The sequence below is a fragment of the Gloeophyllum trabeum genome, assembly GCF_000344685.1.
Source record: "Gloeophyllum trabeum ATCC 11539 unplaced genomic scaffold GLOTRscaffold_00001, whole genome shotgun sequence".
Lineage (NCBI taxonomy): Eukaryota > Fungi > Basidiomycota > Agaricomycetes > Gloeophyllales > Gloeophyllaceae > Gloeophyllum > Gloeophyllum trabeum.
In genome coordinates, this window is record NW_006920410.1 from 379,279 (window position 1) to 397,207 (window position 17,929).

A 17,929-nucleotide genomic window follows, 5' to 3' on the forward strand; every position below is an offset into this window, starting at 1 on the left:
ACAGCTGCGCCGAATTGCCTGCGATCGGCCTTCACAACCTCCTCTTTGGGCCGTAGCCCAGTCTTATCCGAGTCAAGGAGGTGAGTGAACCTGAAGCTCGGATCAGCAAGTCAAATGTGCGGAACATATACACTCACATATGCGCCAAGCGTACCGTCCTCGCGTCCGCGAGGCCGTAGGTGTGCACTGTAATGTCATGATACATGGAATATATTCCGACCTTCCTGTCTGCCATGCCTTGTAGCAGAACTCTTAGCAATTCGCTATGGCATTGTGAACGACGCTGCCTCGCAATGCGATTAAGGAAGTCAGGCACTTTCTCAATATCTCGATGGAAATTCTCTGAGATGAAGTTCTCTTCGGGCACCACCAGGTCCGCGTTGCAGAAGGGCCGCACAAAATTCTGGTCCCATACGACCATGACAGTGTCTGAATTGACAATGCAGAAGCTGTATCAGATGATAAGATGAGTACATACCCCCATCGTAGTCTACAAGTGTTTGAAGGTCAGAGAGGGCACTGATAAGGTACTTCCACATCCCGTACCTCCGCCTGCGAGATAGCTGGCCAGTGAGCGCTTCCCCTTGCACGAGACCACAAGAAGGTTGCTGTAATCAGCGAGCTGCGGGCATCGCACAGCAGTGACCTGAGTATAAAGTCAGCATCACAGCATGCCTTTGAAATATAAGGGAATGATATAACTTTTTGCACGTCTGAAGGCACCCTCGTAGGGTTCCTGCTCAGCTGAGAGGCGATGAATCGTCCGCAGCCAGAAAGTATACGACTAATTACATACCAGAACGGGACCTTCCAGTGTGTCAGTGAACATCCCCTCGAAACCCTGATTTGATCGCATATAGACTTCTCCTTCCTTCAGAATATGGAAAGGGTCTTCATAAAATGATTAACAAGGCACATGAATTCAGCACCAGCATGCTGACTTACCAGGAACAACGAACACTTCCACTGATTGAGCAATGTTAATGTGGTAACCAAGCATCTCACTCTCAATCTTTCGAATCAAGATATCCTTCACTTTGTCCCATAGCAGCTGCAACTTCAAGGGATGGAATCCTGCCTTCAGTAACTCAACTGCGCTCTCGTGCACGCTAACCGGAGCGGATTGGGGGTCAAAGCCAAACTCAGCATCGAACGTATCATCCCCGTCGTCGTCAAACGTATTGAAAGGGTTCTCTTCCTCTACGTCCTCCCGGCGTTCCCTACCACTAAATCCAAGTGCACGGCTCATGCCCCCCGCTAGCCTTTGTAGTTTGGTACCAGAAACGCGGCCAGCTTTATCGATAGCATCGATCAATAGCATTATCGCGTTCGGTCCATCCCATTTGGTGAGTTTCGCCACTTCCTCCCGTAGACTATCGGCCATTGCTGTGGCGAAGACCTCAGTCGGTACTCCGTTATGAGACAGATTGAGCACCGTCTGCATGGACAGTCGCGCAGGATGGAGAAATCGGTTAGGACAGACGAGGTCAAATATCAGGTGCGCTCGGTGAACATTGGAGAAATCTGGAAGCACAATCTTTTTCTGGGAGTCTCGGACCCAGATAATCCGGGGACCGTTCGGGTCTCGATACAGGGGATCCGGGTGTGCAATCCAGAGTCCCTTAGACCCAGCGATACGTCCCTGCACCGCTGTAGGGGGATTGCTGTATCCCATGCGATTCTTAATATCCAGTAGTACCGAAGCGCTCACGAAGCCGCAGCCATCGGTCATGGTGTGCTCAGCGTCTGCAGTTTCCTTTGTAAAACCCTCTGCAACTGAGTAGAGTCAGTTGTCGCTATTTTGTGCAGGTTGAACGATGAGACATACAGCGATCACGAATGAAGATGATGTGCTGGGGTTCGAACTGTAGCACTGGAACGGATGTCGAGAATCCCAGAGCAAACCGAGTAGTCCACTTACTGATCGGCTGAACACTTATTCAGCTTGACGCCATGAAGACTTACACGAGTAGGGAGAGACAGACCTGCTTGGGATTCCGGTCTAGGGGATTGTACCACCTGATGATTTCTTCCAGCGACAGTCGATTATTATCGCCCTGCTGAGTGTTAGGCCGACGTTCATAGTCTTCCGAAATTTCGACCATGTATATCTTCCCATCCTTTGCATGTAAAGTGACGAAGGTGCGGCCTAGTAGGACGAACTTAGAGCGGAGAAACGCACGAATGTCGTCCCCCTCCTCCCTCAGCAGCTTATCCGGCACGTGCAACGCAAGCAAGCGCCGCGAGCCCAGGAAGCGCGCGAAACGGTTGGAGCGGCGCATTTCGAGCTTGTCGAGGGAAATCTTGTACTCCGGGGTTTTCGATCCCTCCACCTTACTCAGGCGGACGACCTGCTGGATCTTACCGCCGTACCAATTGGACTGATCGTCCCAGTCACCCATCAGTCCGAGGCCCCGGCCGCGGTTCTCCAGAATTGCAGCCTGCTCTCTGTCCATCTCGCGCCATATCGTGAGCTTCGAGGACTTCATGTCAGGGACCGGCAGCCCTCTCATAACAGGGATCACTTTGTATGCAGCTTCCGCGTTCGACCCTTTCAGCTGCCCCAGCTTGTCGGTAGTCAGATCCTCCCACTTCCACTGGCCGCAGGTCACGCCCCGAGCGATCTCATATTGAACGCCCCACGCAAGCTTCTCGAGCTGGGGCTGAAGAGTAGCTGCGTGCGCGATGACCACACGTGCCAATTCTAGCTTCCCTGCAAATATATCTACAACGGGATCGGGTTCGTGGGGTGAGGGCACATCGCTCGGCGATTTCGCAGGTGCCGGTGCTGAGACATTTGACCGCCCAGCGATGTCCCCAGTGGTGTACGACTTCGTCAGGGGCTGCGGCGCGGGCTTACGCTCGGGCGACTTGTCTGGGCTAGCGCAGCGATGCACCCGCGCCCCGTCCCTCGAGGATCCTTCCACGAGTTTGGGGCGAGTGGGCGTCGCAGACCCGTCTGGGACAATAGACTTCGCGGCCCGAAACGGCGAGCGCGGGTCGCTGGCCTCGGATCCCGTTCGACTTGGCGACGCTGCGGGAGGCGGCGAGAAGAATACATCCCCCAGGTCCTGCTGACGCGGAAAGATCTTCCGCGCGGACGACGGTGCTGCCGGGACTGCGAGCGGGTCAAGTTTATCCTGGCGGTCTGCGGGGGTCACTGGCGTCCGCTGCGGCTTGTGGGAAGAGGACGCCCGAGTCGAGGAAGGAGGGGGCAACATACGGTTAGGGTACTCCAGCGGCGCCGGCGCCGTGCGTGACGAATGTGGCTCGGGCAATTTCAGTGGCTCCAGCCTGTTGCCGTAGCCCACGGGAGCAGTAGCGGTCCGTCGCACCGGCGTGGGTGAGTGCTCCATCACGGAGGACAGACTTGGGTACATGTTGGGTGGTTGGCGAGGAGATATTACCTGTGCCTTTGACCCGGAGTCGACGGACGTCATCGACGTGGTGCGAGAATCATAGTATGAAAAGGAATTCGTCCTTGTCGGTACTTCGGACGATTCGCTGTCGGTGTCCATGAGGGCTATATAATGCAAAAGTTGGGCGGTGTACCAGAAGAATTCAGAGAATCTTACTCTCAATGACTGGTGACATTATCAGACGGGATAGTTGAGGACTGGCACAAGCACTTACCCTCCTCTTCCTCGTCTTCGTCTTCCATTTTTATCTCGTCCGGACGCATTGCGACCGGGCTTCGAGTTGTCCTAGAAGGCGAGAACATTGTGTTATCTCCTGAGCTCGTTTTGTTGTCCCCAGAACTCGTCTTGACCAGCTTGATAGGCCTTGGTTGCCTTGTTCCTGCAGCATGACGGGCTGCGGTGCCATTCAGCAAGGTGTAATATGCTGGCGGCATGATGAACTTACAGACTCGTTCAGTGCTCACCGACGTCTCTCGGTATTCCTTTGCTGGAGCTGGTCGTTTGGCTGCCGAGGAGCGTCCTCGATGGCCATCTGTGTCAGTGAAAGAAGCCTTGGCAGGACTTTGGGCGGGCGATACTGCATGATGAGCAATAGATGAATGGGGTCAGCTCATTATAACAGGTCTCAAGCTTATCGATGAGACAAAAAGTCATTCACGCTCTGACTTCTGAAATTTCAGATAATGCAGCTTTTCACGGCCAGATACAGCATGTTGGGATGGGCGAAATTCCTGGAGGTGAATGATGTCGTCGCTACAAACAACTACTGTAGCAAGCAACATCTGGCAGCAATGACAAGATGGAAATGCATAGCTTTTTTCGCTGCAATGCACCAATTGCTAAAGAAGCCAGATCCTCCTTACGAACGCGCTGAATACATCGCGGTCATATAACAGAGTTCAGCGACGAAACGCGTCCCGATAGATACAGAACGAAGGCCCAGTAGCAGATGGTTCGAGTAACTACTCACCTGAGGCCCGCTCAATAGCCTCCACTTGTTGTAATATTTCTTTCATGTCTTTGTCGTCCTCCGGGTCGCCCCACAATTCATCGTCGGATGCCATAGCGGTCCCGGGTGCTAGTCTTTGTGGTTCTCAACAAGGCGGATGAGAAGAAGTAGAAACAACTGGCAGGAGACAACTGGACGTTCAAGATGAGTTATGATCTTCTATACCAGTCGGCGGTGGACACGACAGGCGGCCTACAACGCGTGGCAGTAGGTGGCAGTTGGTGGCGGCGGCGTCGCGTCGCGCGTCGATCGGGCACTCGCGTGGCCGAGACACCGTGGGAGCGGCGGCAGTGCGACGCTGTCAATTGTGATTCCGACCGTGACTTGGACCTCGGATGCATCCAGAAAGTCTGCCATAAGGCTGTCGCGTATATCTTCATACTCTATAACCCTGCTGTAAGTATAGTGGACATCGCTGACTGTTGTCGGAAACGCCTTTAACGTTCGTCAGCGATTGTGCACGTCGTCAACACTGCGGATTCAGATATGCTCAGGTATGCTTGGACCGGGTCTTATAAATGGCATGCTTCGGAAGCGTGGGGTGCCATCATTGACCAACAGTATCCCCGCAATTGCCGTTTCGTACCGGCTCCATTCTCGGATCTGCAGAGCCTGTTGGGTATGGAAAGGACAGTGACATCTCTTTACGCTATACAATCAGTTCCAGAGCTGATCGTTCAACGGTGCCCGCACTCCGAGGCCATAAGGAGTATTGCTTTTGACTCGGCGCCCCTTGAGAAAAAGAATGGTCGGATATGGCAGCAGCGCTATGAAATGGACCTGCCTCCTGAGAGCGCGATGGTAGTTACCGTGATTCAAAAGAGGATATCGAACATCAGCGACGTTCCGAGCGATCGTGAATGCATCCACGTCCATCAGTCACTTGATGGCCGTCCGGGCTAGGTATACACCTTATTTTAAGCTCGTGCTCCCGCCGTGAGGGTGGCTATCGTCTCTTACCCATGACTGCGGGGGCGTATGCATAATGTCCAACATCGCGCAGCAGGTCTATGAGGGCCTAGTAGAAGGCTTTCCAGCTGCGCTCTATCTGGAGATTGCTTCCATGGGCCTGGTATACTGGGAGTATTGCATCACATTCGGAGAGGAGGTGCGTTATCTAAGGTCACACTCGAGAGCCGACTAACCTACACTCTAGGTTCAATACTTCTGGCATGGACGATGGAATCTATCAAGAATCCTATTCTTGGTGGTGCGTGCAAGTAGATGATAGCGATTGCACAGATTCACTGAGTCGTGTTGGCAGAATCGCTACCTCACTCTGATCAATGCTATGTGCGTTCATACTGTCGCGCTGGATATTAGTCGCACGACTAATTATATGGGGTGTTTATCAGAATCGCGTTGCGTGGTACGCATGATCTCGAAGATACTTTCAGAGGCAGTTTGACTGAGTAGTGAACAGCCCTGGCGTACATGCTCAACACCGGAATATTCTTAACTCATGTAAGCGCTCATTCTCTCGAGCCCCCAGTTTACCCACTGATGTTGTTGGCTAGCTGTGTGACTGATTCGTTCCCTTGTTATTATTCTCAACTGAGATATGGGCAGGATCGACGCGGTTACTATCCTTACTGCAGTGATCATGACCGTTATCGAAAGTTCGTCCTCACCCTGATGTGCAATCCCAGATCCACTGAACATAACGCCCAGTGATGCATGCAATCCGGATCTGGTATCTGTTCTCGCACAATGCATACGTCCGGTGGGCCATCGCCGCCCTCTCCCTGGCTTACTTCGGGGCCGAGGTCACCACGACTGCGATATGGCTGGCCACTGCAAACACGAACCCCCAAGTCAACAATGGGAAGCTCTGGATACCGCCTCTCGTTGTACACACCATTCTTTATGGCATGACTATTCTTAGGGCCGTCTTCTTCAAACCGGCTTCTGGAGATGCTAGGGCTGTCATGGCCCGTATCTTGCAAGAGTGAGTGCATTTCAGAAGGCCTGGTACAAACCAGACGAGCTGACTGCTCATTTGTAGTGGATTCATGTTTTTTTCTACTGCATTCGGTTGGTGGGGGACGAATAGACTGGATATGCCGCGTATTGATTTTTCTCCAGCCTCGACGGCATTTACTACAATTGGAGCGTTACAGGCGAATCCTCGCGTAGGCAATCCATTTGCCTACCGCACAGACGACTGATCACTAATATGTATCTGTTGCCCAGATCTCCCTTCCCGCTAGATTTTCCCAGTAAGGAATCAGATATATTCGAGAATAACTGCAGGTTAATTTCCTGTGGCAGATTTTTCCTCGCCATGACCTCCATCGCGATGTCCCGGATGATGCTCCGCATCCGCTCCTTCTCAGCCTCGCTTGGCACCGACTCGGAATGGCTCCTGAGCCATCTCGAAATGAGCCGCATGCAGTTCCGGAAGGGCTCGCACGAGGGCGAGCTCTTCGTAGAGGTGGACAACGTCGGCTTGAATGATTACGAACTGACCAACGCGGCCGACGAAGAGCTCACCCCGTGGGCCGATGTGGAGAGTTTCAGTTTCGCGCGGACGCCAACGGAGACGCTCGTCGCCCATGATGAGATACGTCAGTCGAAACTGGATCAGCGCTCGGATCTCGGATGTTAGCCGGGGACGATGTAGAGGATGTGGTGCTACTTGGATGGCCGACATGGTAGTGGTGGGTAATCTCTTCATCCATCATGCGGTATCGTGTTGTGGCTAATACAAAGCATCGACAGGGATGTACTTAGGCTTGCCTTGTCCCGTCTGTACGAATAAATGTGCTCTTGTCGATGTGTAAGTGCCCCCGTCAGCGAAGTCATGAAGGTTCGTGTGTCCGCGTTTTCTTGACAGTCAGGTGAGCATTCCATCGTGCAGCTACTCGTGGTCAAGGTTTCACTTGTCCTCGCGCGGCAGGCCTCAGGCCCTATCAGTGCTACTGAGGTTGTAGGCAGTGTACGAAGTCATGAATCTCGGATGGTCTTCGTATGGTCTTCGTCCAGCTGCTGCTGATTTTCTCGCCATGAGAACTTTTCGCAGGTGAGTTGTAGAACTTCATTTTCATCCGAGTTGTCCAAGGGAGAATTTTGCGTCCATCTACGCATACATAATATCGACTGCAACATCTGCTGTAACCTGTATGCAAGGACTGAGAGCGACGCACCCGCTTTCTATTCAGAAAGGACAGGAGGTACGTAATAATGCGTCGTATATGAGACGCTTTCATCCTCGAGCCAGAGAAAAGTCTACAGTATCTCATGGTACGACAAGGTCCTCACCTCAACCCATATGTCCATGTCCTGCTTCGTAGAAATCCTCCGACGCTGTGGTGTCATCCCCAGCTCAATGTAATCTACTTTGATGACCTCGAAGACTATCAGAGCGATATTTTTAAATGTTTGCTTTCACTTGATTCTCTACTCGTCATCCTGAATCTCCTGCCACCTTGGTAATGTCTCCTCCCATTTTTTACACTGTTCGTAACCCCCTCCCAAGGCGATCCCAGGGGTGGGACGGAGAAGATCCCCCCGCAAAGGTTCCCAGTCCATCTTGTCTTCTTTCTTGAATGCTCTCAAATAGGGTGAGGCTTTCCAGTCGAATTGGGCGTAGAGAGCGTGCGTGGGCGCCGGGATCACGTACGTCCTCGCAGTGATGCGGAGTTGCTCGCGCGTTTCTCTGACATAGAAGCATATCTCCGAGTAGGCGGACAGACTGCAGAGGATCTCCGTCACTGTCGGTGTTCGCACGTCGGTGGTAGATATCAGCACAGGGCTCGAGGCTGACTGGTAGGCATTATGATGCTGCGGCAACACATTGTGCGGACATGGGGAATGTGGTTCTCATCGATCGTGCCCATCTGGAAGCCTTGTGAAGTGTCAGCAGCCCTTGGGGGTCTCACAGGGTTGCAGGATGCCCTTTTTGACTTACAGTCTCCTCCATGCTCACTCAAAGTCCTGCGTAAGGCTATGAGCCAAGCAAAGGGAAGTCATGTTGTCTGTGTCTGGTTTGAGCACGTCCGTGGTATGCCTGTCGCCGCTGACTGTGCTGGCTTGCTATCGATGTAACGGTCAGATCCTGGTTCGTCCAACGACGCGCGCAGGACAGTGATTCATAGTCTAAACCGGTACGTGTGGTCTGCAGATCCCCTGCCAGACGAGATATTTGATGCTACTATTTGAACTGTAGACACGAAGTGGCATTGATAGCAGGTATATAAGTACAGACAAACACCCAGCCGGAGAACACCTGCTCCAACATGATGGTAGTAAACACGAACAGTACGGTGTCTCAGACATACAGAGAAAATTATAGCAACATTCCATGTGCATGAGCCGATAATCTAAATTAGTGAGATAGGCCTCCATCTTGGGAGACGCGCCTTGGGGTCGACAAACAGTCGCCGTAGTATAACCTCGTCGTCCTCCTCTTGGTGGGTTCTGCGCAACATGGAACCCGAATGGATTGTGCAGAGCGCCGGCAGGACTCGGCGATGACATTTCTATTCTTTCTTGTCTCTCTATCATACCTATGCTCCTATCAGGGAACACAAGAGAACAGCCGCTGACGCAACATACCCGGAACAAAGGCCTCACAAATCCATCATTTGTTGTCATGCCATAACCAAAAACGGCGGCTCGTAATCCGGCTCGGGCGTCGTGCCGACCCTCGTTGTCCTCACGGCAAAGCGGTGACCGTACTCGGGATCCTCTGTTGCTTCTACCACGTCCATCTCCACCACCAGCTCGCCGTCCGTCGATCCCTTCTTCCAGTTGACCCGGCTGAGTTCTACATGGTTGAGCAGCCAGTCGGGATCGCAATTGAGGTTTTCTGCGAGGGAGTGAATGCTGAACATCACACGTGACATGCACACTGAGACAAGGCCGATCATCACGCTGCGGTCGAATGAGTGCATGCGAAAGCCATGCGATACGGGGCTGAGACTTACTTGGAATAAACAGCGGAAATGGATACCTTTAGATGTATCAGCATGGTGGTATGACTTCGAAAGAGAGAAAGACCATGTACTCACGGAAGGATTTTTTGTGGTGGACCCAATAGCGCAAAATCCGATGGTGACTATTTCACGGTCAACATTCGAGGACAAAGATGAAATATCGGGAGAGTAAATACCGAGCACAGCTAGATACAGTATACCTCCGCTGGAGCGGTCCATGAGTGTCGCGAGATTGATGAGGGAGGAAGATGCTATACGCACTCTCTCAGAAGTCTATCGAGCACTACATTCCGCTTCCCGTACATATTGCGCCTCAGTACCGCCTGCACGGCAGTAAATACGTATAGCAGGGTATGCAGGATCAACGGCGGGACCCAAAGCCTCCAGAGGTTCGTTGGAGCGGGAACCAAGCAGCCTTCAAGCTCGAAACCGGGGAGGTCGAACGAAATGGCGTTGAGGTCGTTATAGATTACTCCTAGAATCGCGAAGGCGGCGATTTGGCAGGAAGCGGAAATGAAGACGGCGAACAGACGTGCAGGCACGCTGGCGCGGAAGAGGTACCAGACTCGCAGCATCAGCATTACTGTGTTAGGTGAGCATATGTGGCATTAAAATGTGTGCGGAACATATCTTACTCTGAATAACTGCCATTGCTAGTGCATTTGCGATGAAGCTTCCCCTAATGATCCCAGTGCAACTTGAGATAGACTCCATGAGTGTGTGACAGTGGAGTGGCAATCAAGGGTGTCTCACAACTAGTGGTGGTCAGTCATTATAAGAGATGTGAAGGGACTCCGCTACACACTGATAGAGACAAAATTTCCCCATAAAATCCTTGGTGTCGTCTTAGTAGATGTGACGCGAATACAATGAGAGGTCTTACCGACTAAGCCAAACCTGAATAGGAATGGTTGTCAGAGGGTCGCGACGACTGTCTGCTAACAATCAGCAACGTACATCATAATCAATAATGGTACATATCGATTCTGTATTTGACGGGCGAGATTAGTGGTCTGACTGGTCGAGGCTACTGTTATCCTTACAAAGAAGAATAGCACTTGTGATATTGTCCAAGATCCGGACCAGAAATATCTTATCTGGTGGTGGTGGGGGCCGGGGGGGGGGGGGCAGAGGGCTCTTAGAGGAGGTTAGTTGAATCCGAACGGCTTCAGACGTACCTCTTTCTCCAAGGTGATGATATATATAATCATACAAGGACATAACAAAAGTGGCAAGAGCAAGACATTTGGTCGATTCAATGCCTTCAAGAGAGGAAATTAGCGCGACCAGCTCCGCGGGGAGCGCTGTGGACATGGCAGGAGCGAGGACCGCTCGCAGCAGTGAAGGCAGAGGCTATAATACTACCCGCCACCACGGGTAACGTGGGGATTCCTCATCAAACCGTTGAAATAAGATCTTCACTCTTAGTTCAACGCGTCAGAGTTACGGTACAAGATGGGCCTGGTTCCCTAGGGATCCAGACCACAAGAAGCAAGGAGCATCCCTGCATCTCTCGGGGCCGGCTGTGAATCTGATTGCGCTGTGCACGTATCACGGCTGAGGGGCTCCGAGATCAATCAGTCTTTAGAGCCTTACCCGTGCCCCAAAGGGAAGGCCGAAACGCCGGCGACAGGTCAGAGTACAAGCGCGTAATGCCATGGAAGGAGAGACTTCAAGCTATTAATCGAAGCGCAGAAGGACTGAACACGCAACAGAGGCACCATATCCATATGGCTAGCAGATCGCGAAGGCCTTCAGACAAGGCAAGGGATATATAAAGCTGAATGGCTAACAGCTTTAGGGCCTGTTCGGAACAATGCCGGGTCCAAGTACTGCAGTTCGTACTGTATCTTCAAGGCTTGTCAGGGCAAATCCGATTTGATCCAAGATCATGATGTGTACCGTATCACTCACTGTTCGGCTTTCAGATAGACTCAGCGAGGGTATGTGTTGTACTAGTTTGTCACTGCGACCATAAACCTTGCAACTGGATGATCCGGCGGAGGAGAAGGATCAGCGAAGGCTGATAGACCAATCACATTTCGTGAAATAGAAGAAGCTGGCAATGTTGGACCGAGTGTCGTTACTTACGCAGCAGCAAACCTCTCGGCTATCGCGTTTGTGCCTGATAAGACCCAGGGCTTCGTGCCAGTATTGAAAACCCGGACCGAGTGCAGTAGCGCAGTGGGGCAGAACCAAGGAGGTAGGCGGTCAGTCGGTGCAGTGGGCACTGTTGCTCGTTAATATACTACCTACATCTGTGCCATAAATATTACGACGAAACGGCCTAAAGATACAGTAGATGATCTTGAACTGGTGTCCAAATGCAAGACAATAATCCATAGCAATGTAAGCACTGAGAATCAATCATGAGAACCGGAACATTCTCATGGCCTACACCTTCAATATAGCTCTCCACCACGGCCCTCTTCCACCGTCACCCTCCTCCTCTCTCACCTCATGCTCTCCGATTACTCTCAAGAACACACTCTCCAAGCTCGCCCTCTCCACAGTATACTCGGAAAAATCTCCTTGTGAAGAGAGAAAATGGAAGAGGCGGGCAAGCGTCAAATACTCTTCGTCACCGGCATCCGTCTGAGCGGAACCATCCATGCTGGTCCTTATGGGTACCTCGAAGCGGGTGGCTACATCTTCCTTCAACTTTGACCCGGGCACGATACGGGTCATCAATTCTTTGGCCTTGAGGACTTCTTCTCGCGAGCGAGTGGAGAAATGCACCTCGTACGAAGCGAAACGAGACACGAGGTCCGTCGTAGTACCGACCGCTGTAGCGTGAAAACAAATAATTAGCGGATGTTAGACGTAGTCAGATTAACGAGGATGACTAACCTAACATGCGTTTTGCAAGGATGCCTACTTTGTTGGCGAGAGCGGATGCCTCTTCCATGGAGTCTTCCCGAGATACCTGCTTTAGCAACAGAAAAAATATCGAAGGTACGATGATTGCTCACGTGTAGTGATTACCACCGCTTTGCCTGCAGCCACATTGCGCAGAGTGCCCCACATCTCCCTCTTCATCTTAGCGTCGATACCCGTCGAGAATTCATCTATGAGGACCACGGACGGGTTACCTATCGGGAGTCCATCAGCAACCATAGCCAACTACACGGGATACTCCAAGTGGCCTACCCATTAGTGCAATAGCCAACGCTAGCTTTCTCTGATTCCCGCCGCTAAGTTTGCTTGCCAGCCTATCTCTATAAATGTCTAGTGCAGTCGCCTGCATAAGCATATTGACGTTACGCCTGAGCTCTTGCCCTCTATAGAGGCCTTTCAATCGGCCATATATTACGAGATGTTCCTGCACTGTCAACTGCGGGTCTATAGCAGTGAACTGTGGACAGACGCCTAACGACAGACGAGCAGTGCGCGGATGTTGGATCACGGATGTACCGGTTATCATAATATCACCGGAGTCCGGTGTGACGTCTCCACCTGTTCCAGATGTGAGCTATGGGCCTGCAACACAAGAGGACTTTATACGAACGAATCATATTAAACGTGGTCGTCTTGCCAGCCCCGTTGGGTCCCAACAGAGCGAGCACAGTGTCATTGGAGACCCCAAAGCTCACGTCGTCCACGACGGGGACCTTCGTCTGGCCAAAGGACTTTACGACATGTAAGACCCGGAGCGCATCATTTGAACTCTCTACAGCTTGTGCTTCCGCCAGCACGTCGCTGGGCACTGATTTGCTGGACTGCGCGAGGGAACCTTGCGATCGATTTGTCTGAGGCACCATACCAATCTTGCGTTTGCGGGTGCGTAAAGCAGGGATAAGGCGGCGAATCGTGGATCCCGAATCAACCCAGACAAGGATGCCAAAGAGGATGAACCCGTAGATGAAGAGATAGAGTATAGGACCTCCGTATCTCATGATATTACCCATGTCCGCGGTGGTGATAGGTCGTGTACCGTCACAGAGGAGGGAGAAAAGATTGACGGATACGAAACATGCACGCATCTTCAGGCCATTGGTGAGTAGTGCGCACGAAAGGCAGGAAAGGCAACACATACCACGCTCGCTACCGGGGACAATATAGATAATGTGAAGTCTGTGGATCCGGTCAGATTGTAAGGTGCAAGAGGCGCGTACGCGACCTACGAATAGTCGTAATTATCTGATTTGCTTGAGACGTCTTTGCGTATGTCAAAGTGAGGAGGTATGCTGCAAGGTATAACTTCACCAGAACAGCTCATGAATACGATGGTCTATGTCCCTGATGGAATCGCACATACCACGAACATGATGACTTGATAACCAGCTGTAGCAGCAAAGGCGGCGAGTGGAGACGCCGTGATCAAAGAAACACAATAAGCAAACAACGTTCCAACAAAGCCGTATAACACCAGGACAACCCACTGATAGACGAGGCATAAGTGAAGGTAAACTCCGCAATGGCGGATATCGACTCACGAAGAATCCCAAACCATGGAATTGATTCGATACATTGGCGAATACGATTATAATAACGGAGGCAATGATGATTGACACAGCCGAATCGAAGATGAGGTGCCCCAGCCATAGGCCAATTGGATCCGCCAGCCCATTGGACAGTTGCATTGCCTGTACCGATGACCGTCTCTCTCTAGAGACGTACAAGGAGAAGAAGGCTGGGAAGACGCTCTGAAAATGGCGGCATAAGTACCTCAATTAATTGGGAAGACGTGACCTTACCATCGCTGCACCGAAGAATGCAACCCATCGCAATGCCGAAAGGGTCCCCGCATCGATGGTCGGGAAACTCTGGTAGTTCGCTGCTATGATGCCAGTGGAATTAGCACTGTTCCCAAGCGCGTGCTTGTACAGTATGTTAGTTGCCAGATTCAGCATGGCCAATCCAGTCAATCCCGGCGGGGTGCCCTCCCAAGCAACCAGTGAATCACCAGTGCCTAAATTCATGGAGACACCGCCGAGACTCAGACCTAGGTAGTTGTGGTTTATGGTTGTCACAAAGGTAGCGTTATCATCTATATTCTCGGTATGAAGGCGCAGTGCAGATGCTCCCAGCACGGAGGTGACATTCGGCGGTGAAAGTATGACCTGTCCACCAGGCTCGTCGGCAGTGGATGCTGCCATAGGTGATGTGGGTAGATATATGGGAATGGTTGTTGCATTGTGGAAGCTCGTCGAACAGGTCTGAGTGCGGTTTCCAAGGTAGAAAAGCGGGACGCACGAGCCTGCAATGGCAACGAGAAGAGTAAGACCAAGACTGAGCCAACTACGACGAGCAATCAAAGCCCGCTTGTGAACAATAGTAAATGCTTGACCAAAGGGTGATCGTTTTCGGCCGTTCGTCAATGCCAGGGTCGGTGTCCCAAGTGAACCCGCAGTGGACGTGTCCGTTGTGGGTTTCTCCATCAGGCCCGAATCAGGCCGGGAATTGGGGTCTGACCTCTCATCTCGGCTCAGCAGATCCAGGAATATATCCTCTATAGAAGCACCGTGCACATCGTAGGATGCAACGTGGTGCTGCAAACCTTGAGTGTCAAGGAGTTGTAGTACTTGCTCCACTACAGCCGGATCCTTGGATTTGAGGTGGTACGAGATCTGGCTCGGAGAAGACGAAGAAAGATATGTAGCAGGGGATATACCGCGGATTAGTCGAAGCAATTCAGCAGCGGCGGCCGCTGCACTGATAGTCTTCTCTGGATCTTTCTCCAAATCCAGCGTCACCTCCACTGTGTATCCTTCCCCTAGCGTGGACTTCAGGAACACGGGCGTACCCTCCGCAACCTTCTTTCCAGGAGGCGCAAGTACAGCAATAGTATCGGCCAGCAGGTCTGCTTCATCCAAGAACTAGAGGTGTACCATATGGGTGGCTGCAAGCAAAGTTTCCTTAAGAACAGCTCACATGTGTAGTGAAGACAATGGTACGCTCATGTCGAACAGACATGAGTGTCTTCCAAAGCGCTCGTCTGGACAAAGGGTCGACACCAGAAGTGCACTTCAAGTGTTTATTAGTGAAGCCCATGACTATACACTATGCAGCATGGTACGCACCTCATCCACAAGGACAACTACAAGTATGCTGAATGAGATACTATCAACGCGGAAAATACACAAAACACTCACTCTTCGAACCTCCAATCAGCCCGATAGCAAGCTGCAGCTTCCTCTTCTGCCCACCAGACAGGGTATTGGCGTTGGAATGAATCTTCTTTGACAGATCGCAGTCCCGCAGTAATTGCTCGACATCGTCGTCATCCGCTTGACTGTCAGGGCGTTTGATGGCCTTCCACAGACGAAGCGTCTGGTAGCACGTCAATTCAGGGAACAAGACATTCTTCTGTGGGACAATGCCGACTGTCCCGCGTGAGGGCCGCTGGACGCCACCCTCGAAAGTGACAGATCCGCTGGTACGTCCGAGCAACCCGCCCACAATTGAGAGGGTCGTAGACTTTCCGGCACTACGGTACTATCAGTACATGTAAGCAAGCAGTTATGCTTATATGACTGACCCATTGGAACCCAAAAGGACGTAGATGCCGTACTTTGGTATGTCAAGAGTGAGGTCGCCGACTGCCGTCACGACGCCCTTTTCGCGGCTAAACAAGGACCTACTGAACGTTTTCGACAGGTTCCGAATTGAAATGGCCGTGTTAGGGGGCACGGCTGCCTGCACATCGTGGCCACATGACTGCTTTCGACGGAAGAAGCGGGACCAGCCTTTTGACGGTTCTCGAGCGTCATACAACCTGTGCTCAAGCAAAGTTGCTAGCCAAGGCCAGAGGAAAACATCAATCTACCCATTGATAAGTGTCACCCAAGCAGTGCAACAGGAAAGCCAGACTGCTCACGATAGCCGCGATAATGAGAGGTAGCAGCATTAGCTGGTTGTCAGGATCGCCTTTGACGGCATTTGTCGCCATCTGATGGTTCTCGAACCCACATATCGCCCTTATCGCAAAAATGTAGAACCCTGGAGGGAACACCACCGAGAATATGAACGCGGCGCCAGTACCCGCGTGACCAAATACCAAGGCCAATATAGCAAAGACGATAGAAAGGAATGTGGATGCGACTGCTGCCAGCTGCGGGCTGTTGCCAAAAGGAGCGGATACAAAGAACGACCAGGACGCGAGGGACCAACCGAGGAGAAGGTGCACGATGAGAATGAGGCCGGCGTTGGTAGCGGTGAAGATGCGGTAGTGCCAGACCAGGGAGACAATGATCCAAGCGGGGAGGTATGCGAGTGATATGCTGACGTGCCAGGAGCTGCGCGGAGAGTTCAGCCATTGACATGCGAGAAAGGGAATTTATTGAGCCTACATTATTCGCGCCGAGTCCATCAGGCCCATCGCTTTCATATGACTGGTTAAGAGGATCGCACGCTCGCCCATGAAGGACCCCGGTAACTGATACGCGATGCCGATATAGCATATGAAACTAGAGAACGCTCAGATATGATGCCGAAAACGTAACCGAAGTGAAGACGGCTGAACCTACAGTGCCAGGACCAGCAAACTCCGCAAACCTCTGATGTAGCCTGCCGCATGGTCAGGTCATTGTAAAAGTAGATACTCGTGGCAACTCACTCAATCTCGTGCGGGTAGCCTGCTCCTCGTTGGTCTCTTGCGTGAACACCCACTCTTGCGGAGTAGGTACGGTATTTCCGGTCGTGAGTTCAATGATGGCCTATATATTCTACATATCGCATCGCCTATCTGACTTGAATGGAATAACTTACCTGATCCACCGCGAACTGGAGCGGCAAGAGGCGTAGCTCGTAGTCACTCGTGTGCTTCACTACATCGATATACGCTAGACCACCGTCAGCGCGGATCGTGTAATTGAGGGGCAAGGACCCGTTCTCGGAAGTCGGCCAGCTATTGAAAGCGACAGCGGCAAAACATTCAGAGTACAGGTTGAAATTCTGCGGGCATGCAGAAGGTATATCACTCGGCGAGTTCATCCGCTTGATAGCGCCAAGCTGGCGGGAATTGAAATCGCGGGTTATATGCGCCATGATGTCCTGGGGTGTAGGTGACCGAGCTCCATTGGTCGCATCCGCCCAAACCAGAGTCAGGGAGCCGTCGAACGCTTCATTCAAGGGGCGAATGGGAACCGGAGAGCCGATGCCATACTGTCGTAAAAAGAATATCAGCTTTGCGTCGTAAGCGTCTACGTCTCGGGCTCGTGCTGACATTGTTGGGCTTGAGTAGAAACGTCTGAGCCACGGCGAGGAAGACTCCATATCCAATTGGTAATAGGAAGCATCTCAGTATGTTAAGCTGCGAGTCTCATGTCGGCGTTAGCGTGCCTTCAAAGTCTATCACGACTTACCAAAGGATGCTTTGACATAACAATCCAGTTCTTCCAGAACAAAGCGGAGAACTGACGAAAGAACAAGCTCGCCATGACCGCCATGGATGTCCGGATCCGGGTTGTGGAGGGAGAAATACGAGGAGGGGGAAGAGGAGGGCAACCTTGGCCGCTGCCTAGCTATTCCGCAGCATCAATATGGGGAACAGAAATGCGGTTCTCACCGTGCTGCACGCCCACCACGCTAAGGATAGCAGCACTGGACTTTGCTCGGCGTAT

At 51.9% G+C, this 17,929-nt stretch overlaps 5 protein-coding genes across 5 annotated transcripts in view; 1 reads left to right on the forward strand and 4 right to left on the reverse strand.

Annotated features, from left to right (window-relative positions):
• GLOTRDRAFT_31813 (uncharacterized protein) overlaps window positions 1-2,690 on the reverse strand; it is a gene marked incomplete at both ends in the record, with an annotated part of 4,156 nt that extends 1,466 nt beyond the window's left edge. The window contains 7 exons of the mRNA XM_007862087.1: window positions 138-429; window positions 538-646; window positions 703-744; window positions 797-891; window positions 946-1,776; window positions 1,829-1,928; window positions 1,986-2,690. Coding sequence (XP_007860278.1) covers window positions 138-429; window positions 538-646; window positions 703-744; window positions 797-891; window positions 946-1,776; window positions 1,829-1,928; window positions 1,986-2,690 — 2,174 coding nt within the window. The remainder of the gene's footprint in view (window positions 1-137; window positions 430-537; window positions 647-702; window positions 745-796; window positions 892-945; window positions 1,777-1,828; window positions 1,929-1,985) is intronic.
• A 2,669-nt stretch (window positions 2,691-5,359) lies between these two features.
• Window positions 5,360-7,077, forward strand: GLOTRDRAFT_134815 (uncharacterized protein). The gene is made up of 11 exons (XM_007862353.1): window positions 5,360-5,536; window positions 5,585-5,638; window positions 5,693-5,721; window positions 5,784-5,797; window positions 5,852-5,894; window positions 5,998-6,047; window positions 6,100-6,376; window positions 6,434-6,462; window positions 6,514-6,560; window positions 6,622-6,647; window positions 6,700-7,077. The coding sequence occupies exons 1-11, from the start codon at window positions 5,414-5,416 to the stop codon at window positions 7,034-7,036; spliced, it is 1,029 nt and encodes a 342-aa protein (XP_007860544.1). The 5' UTR covers window positions 5,360-5,413; the 3' UTR covers window positions 7,037-7,077.
• Window positions 7,078-7,827: 750 nt separating this feature from the next.
• Window positions 7,828-8,350, reverse strand: GLOTRDRAFT_89680 (uncharacterized protein; the record flags this gene model as incomplete). The annotated part of the gene is made up of 2 exons (XM_007862354.1): window positions 7,828-8,211; window positions 8,339-8,350. 2 exons carry the CDS (start codon window positions 8,348-8,350, stop codon window positions 7,828-7,830), a joined length of 396 nt encoding a protein of 131 aa, XP_007860545.1.
• Window positions 8,351-9,020: 670 nt separating this feature from the next.
• Window positions 9,021-9,946, reverse strand: GLOTRDRAFT_123816 (uncharacterized protein; the record flags this gene model as incomplete). The annotated part of the gene is made up of 4 exons (XM_007862355.1): window positions 9,021-9,303; window positions 9,357-9,382; window positions 9,441-9,570; window positions 9,627-9,946. The coding sequence occupies 4 exons, from the start codon at window positions 9,944-9,946 to the stop codon at window positions 9,021-9,023; spliced, it is 759 nt and encodes a 252-aa protein (XP_007860546.1).
• A 1,813-nt stretch (window positions 9,947-11,759) lies between these two features.
• GLOTRDRAFT_134817 (uncharacterized protein) lies at window positions 11,760-17,755 on the reverse strand (the record flags this gene model as incomplete). Its single annotated transcript, XM_007862356.1, has 21 exons — window positions 11,760-12,151; window positions 12,216-12,278; window positions 12,338-12,457; window positions 12,516-12,821; window positions 12,874-13,348; window positions 13,402-13,439; window positions 13,490-13,565; window positions 13,624-13,746; window positions 13,802-14,011; window positions 14,063-15,184; window positions 15,240-15,332; window positions 15,389-15,405; window positions 15,461-15,795; window positions 15,847-16,130; window positions 16,186-16,603; window positions 16,658-16,774; window positions 16,835-16,874; window positions 16,924-17,023; window positions 17,076-17,471; window positions 17,533-17,619; window positions 17,672-17,755. The coding sequence occupies 21 exons, from the start codon at window positions 17,753-17,755 to the stop codon at window positions 11,760-11,762; spliced, it is 4,896 nt and encodes a 1,631-aa protein (XP_007860547.1).
• Window positions 17,756-17,929: the final 174 nt, after the last annotated feature.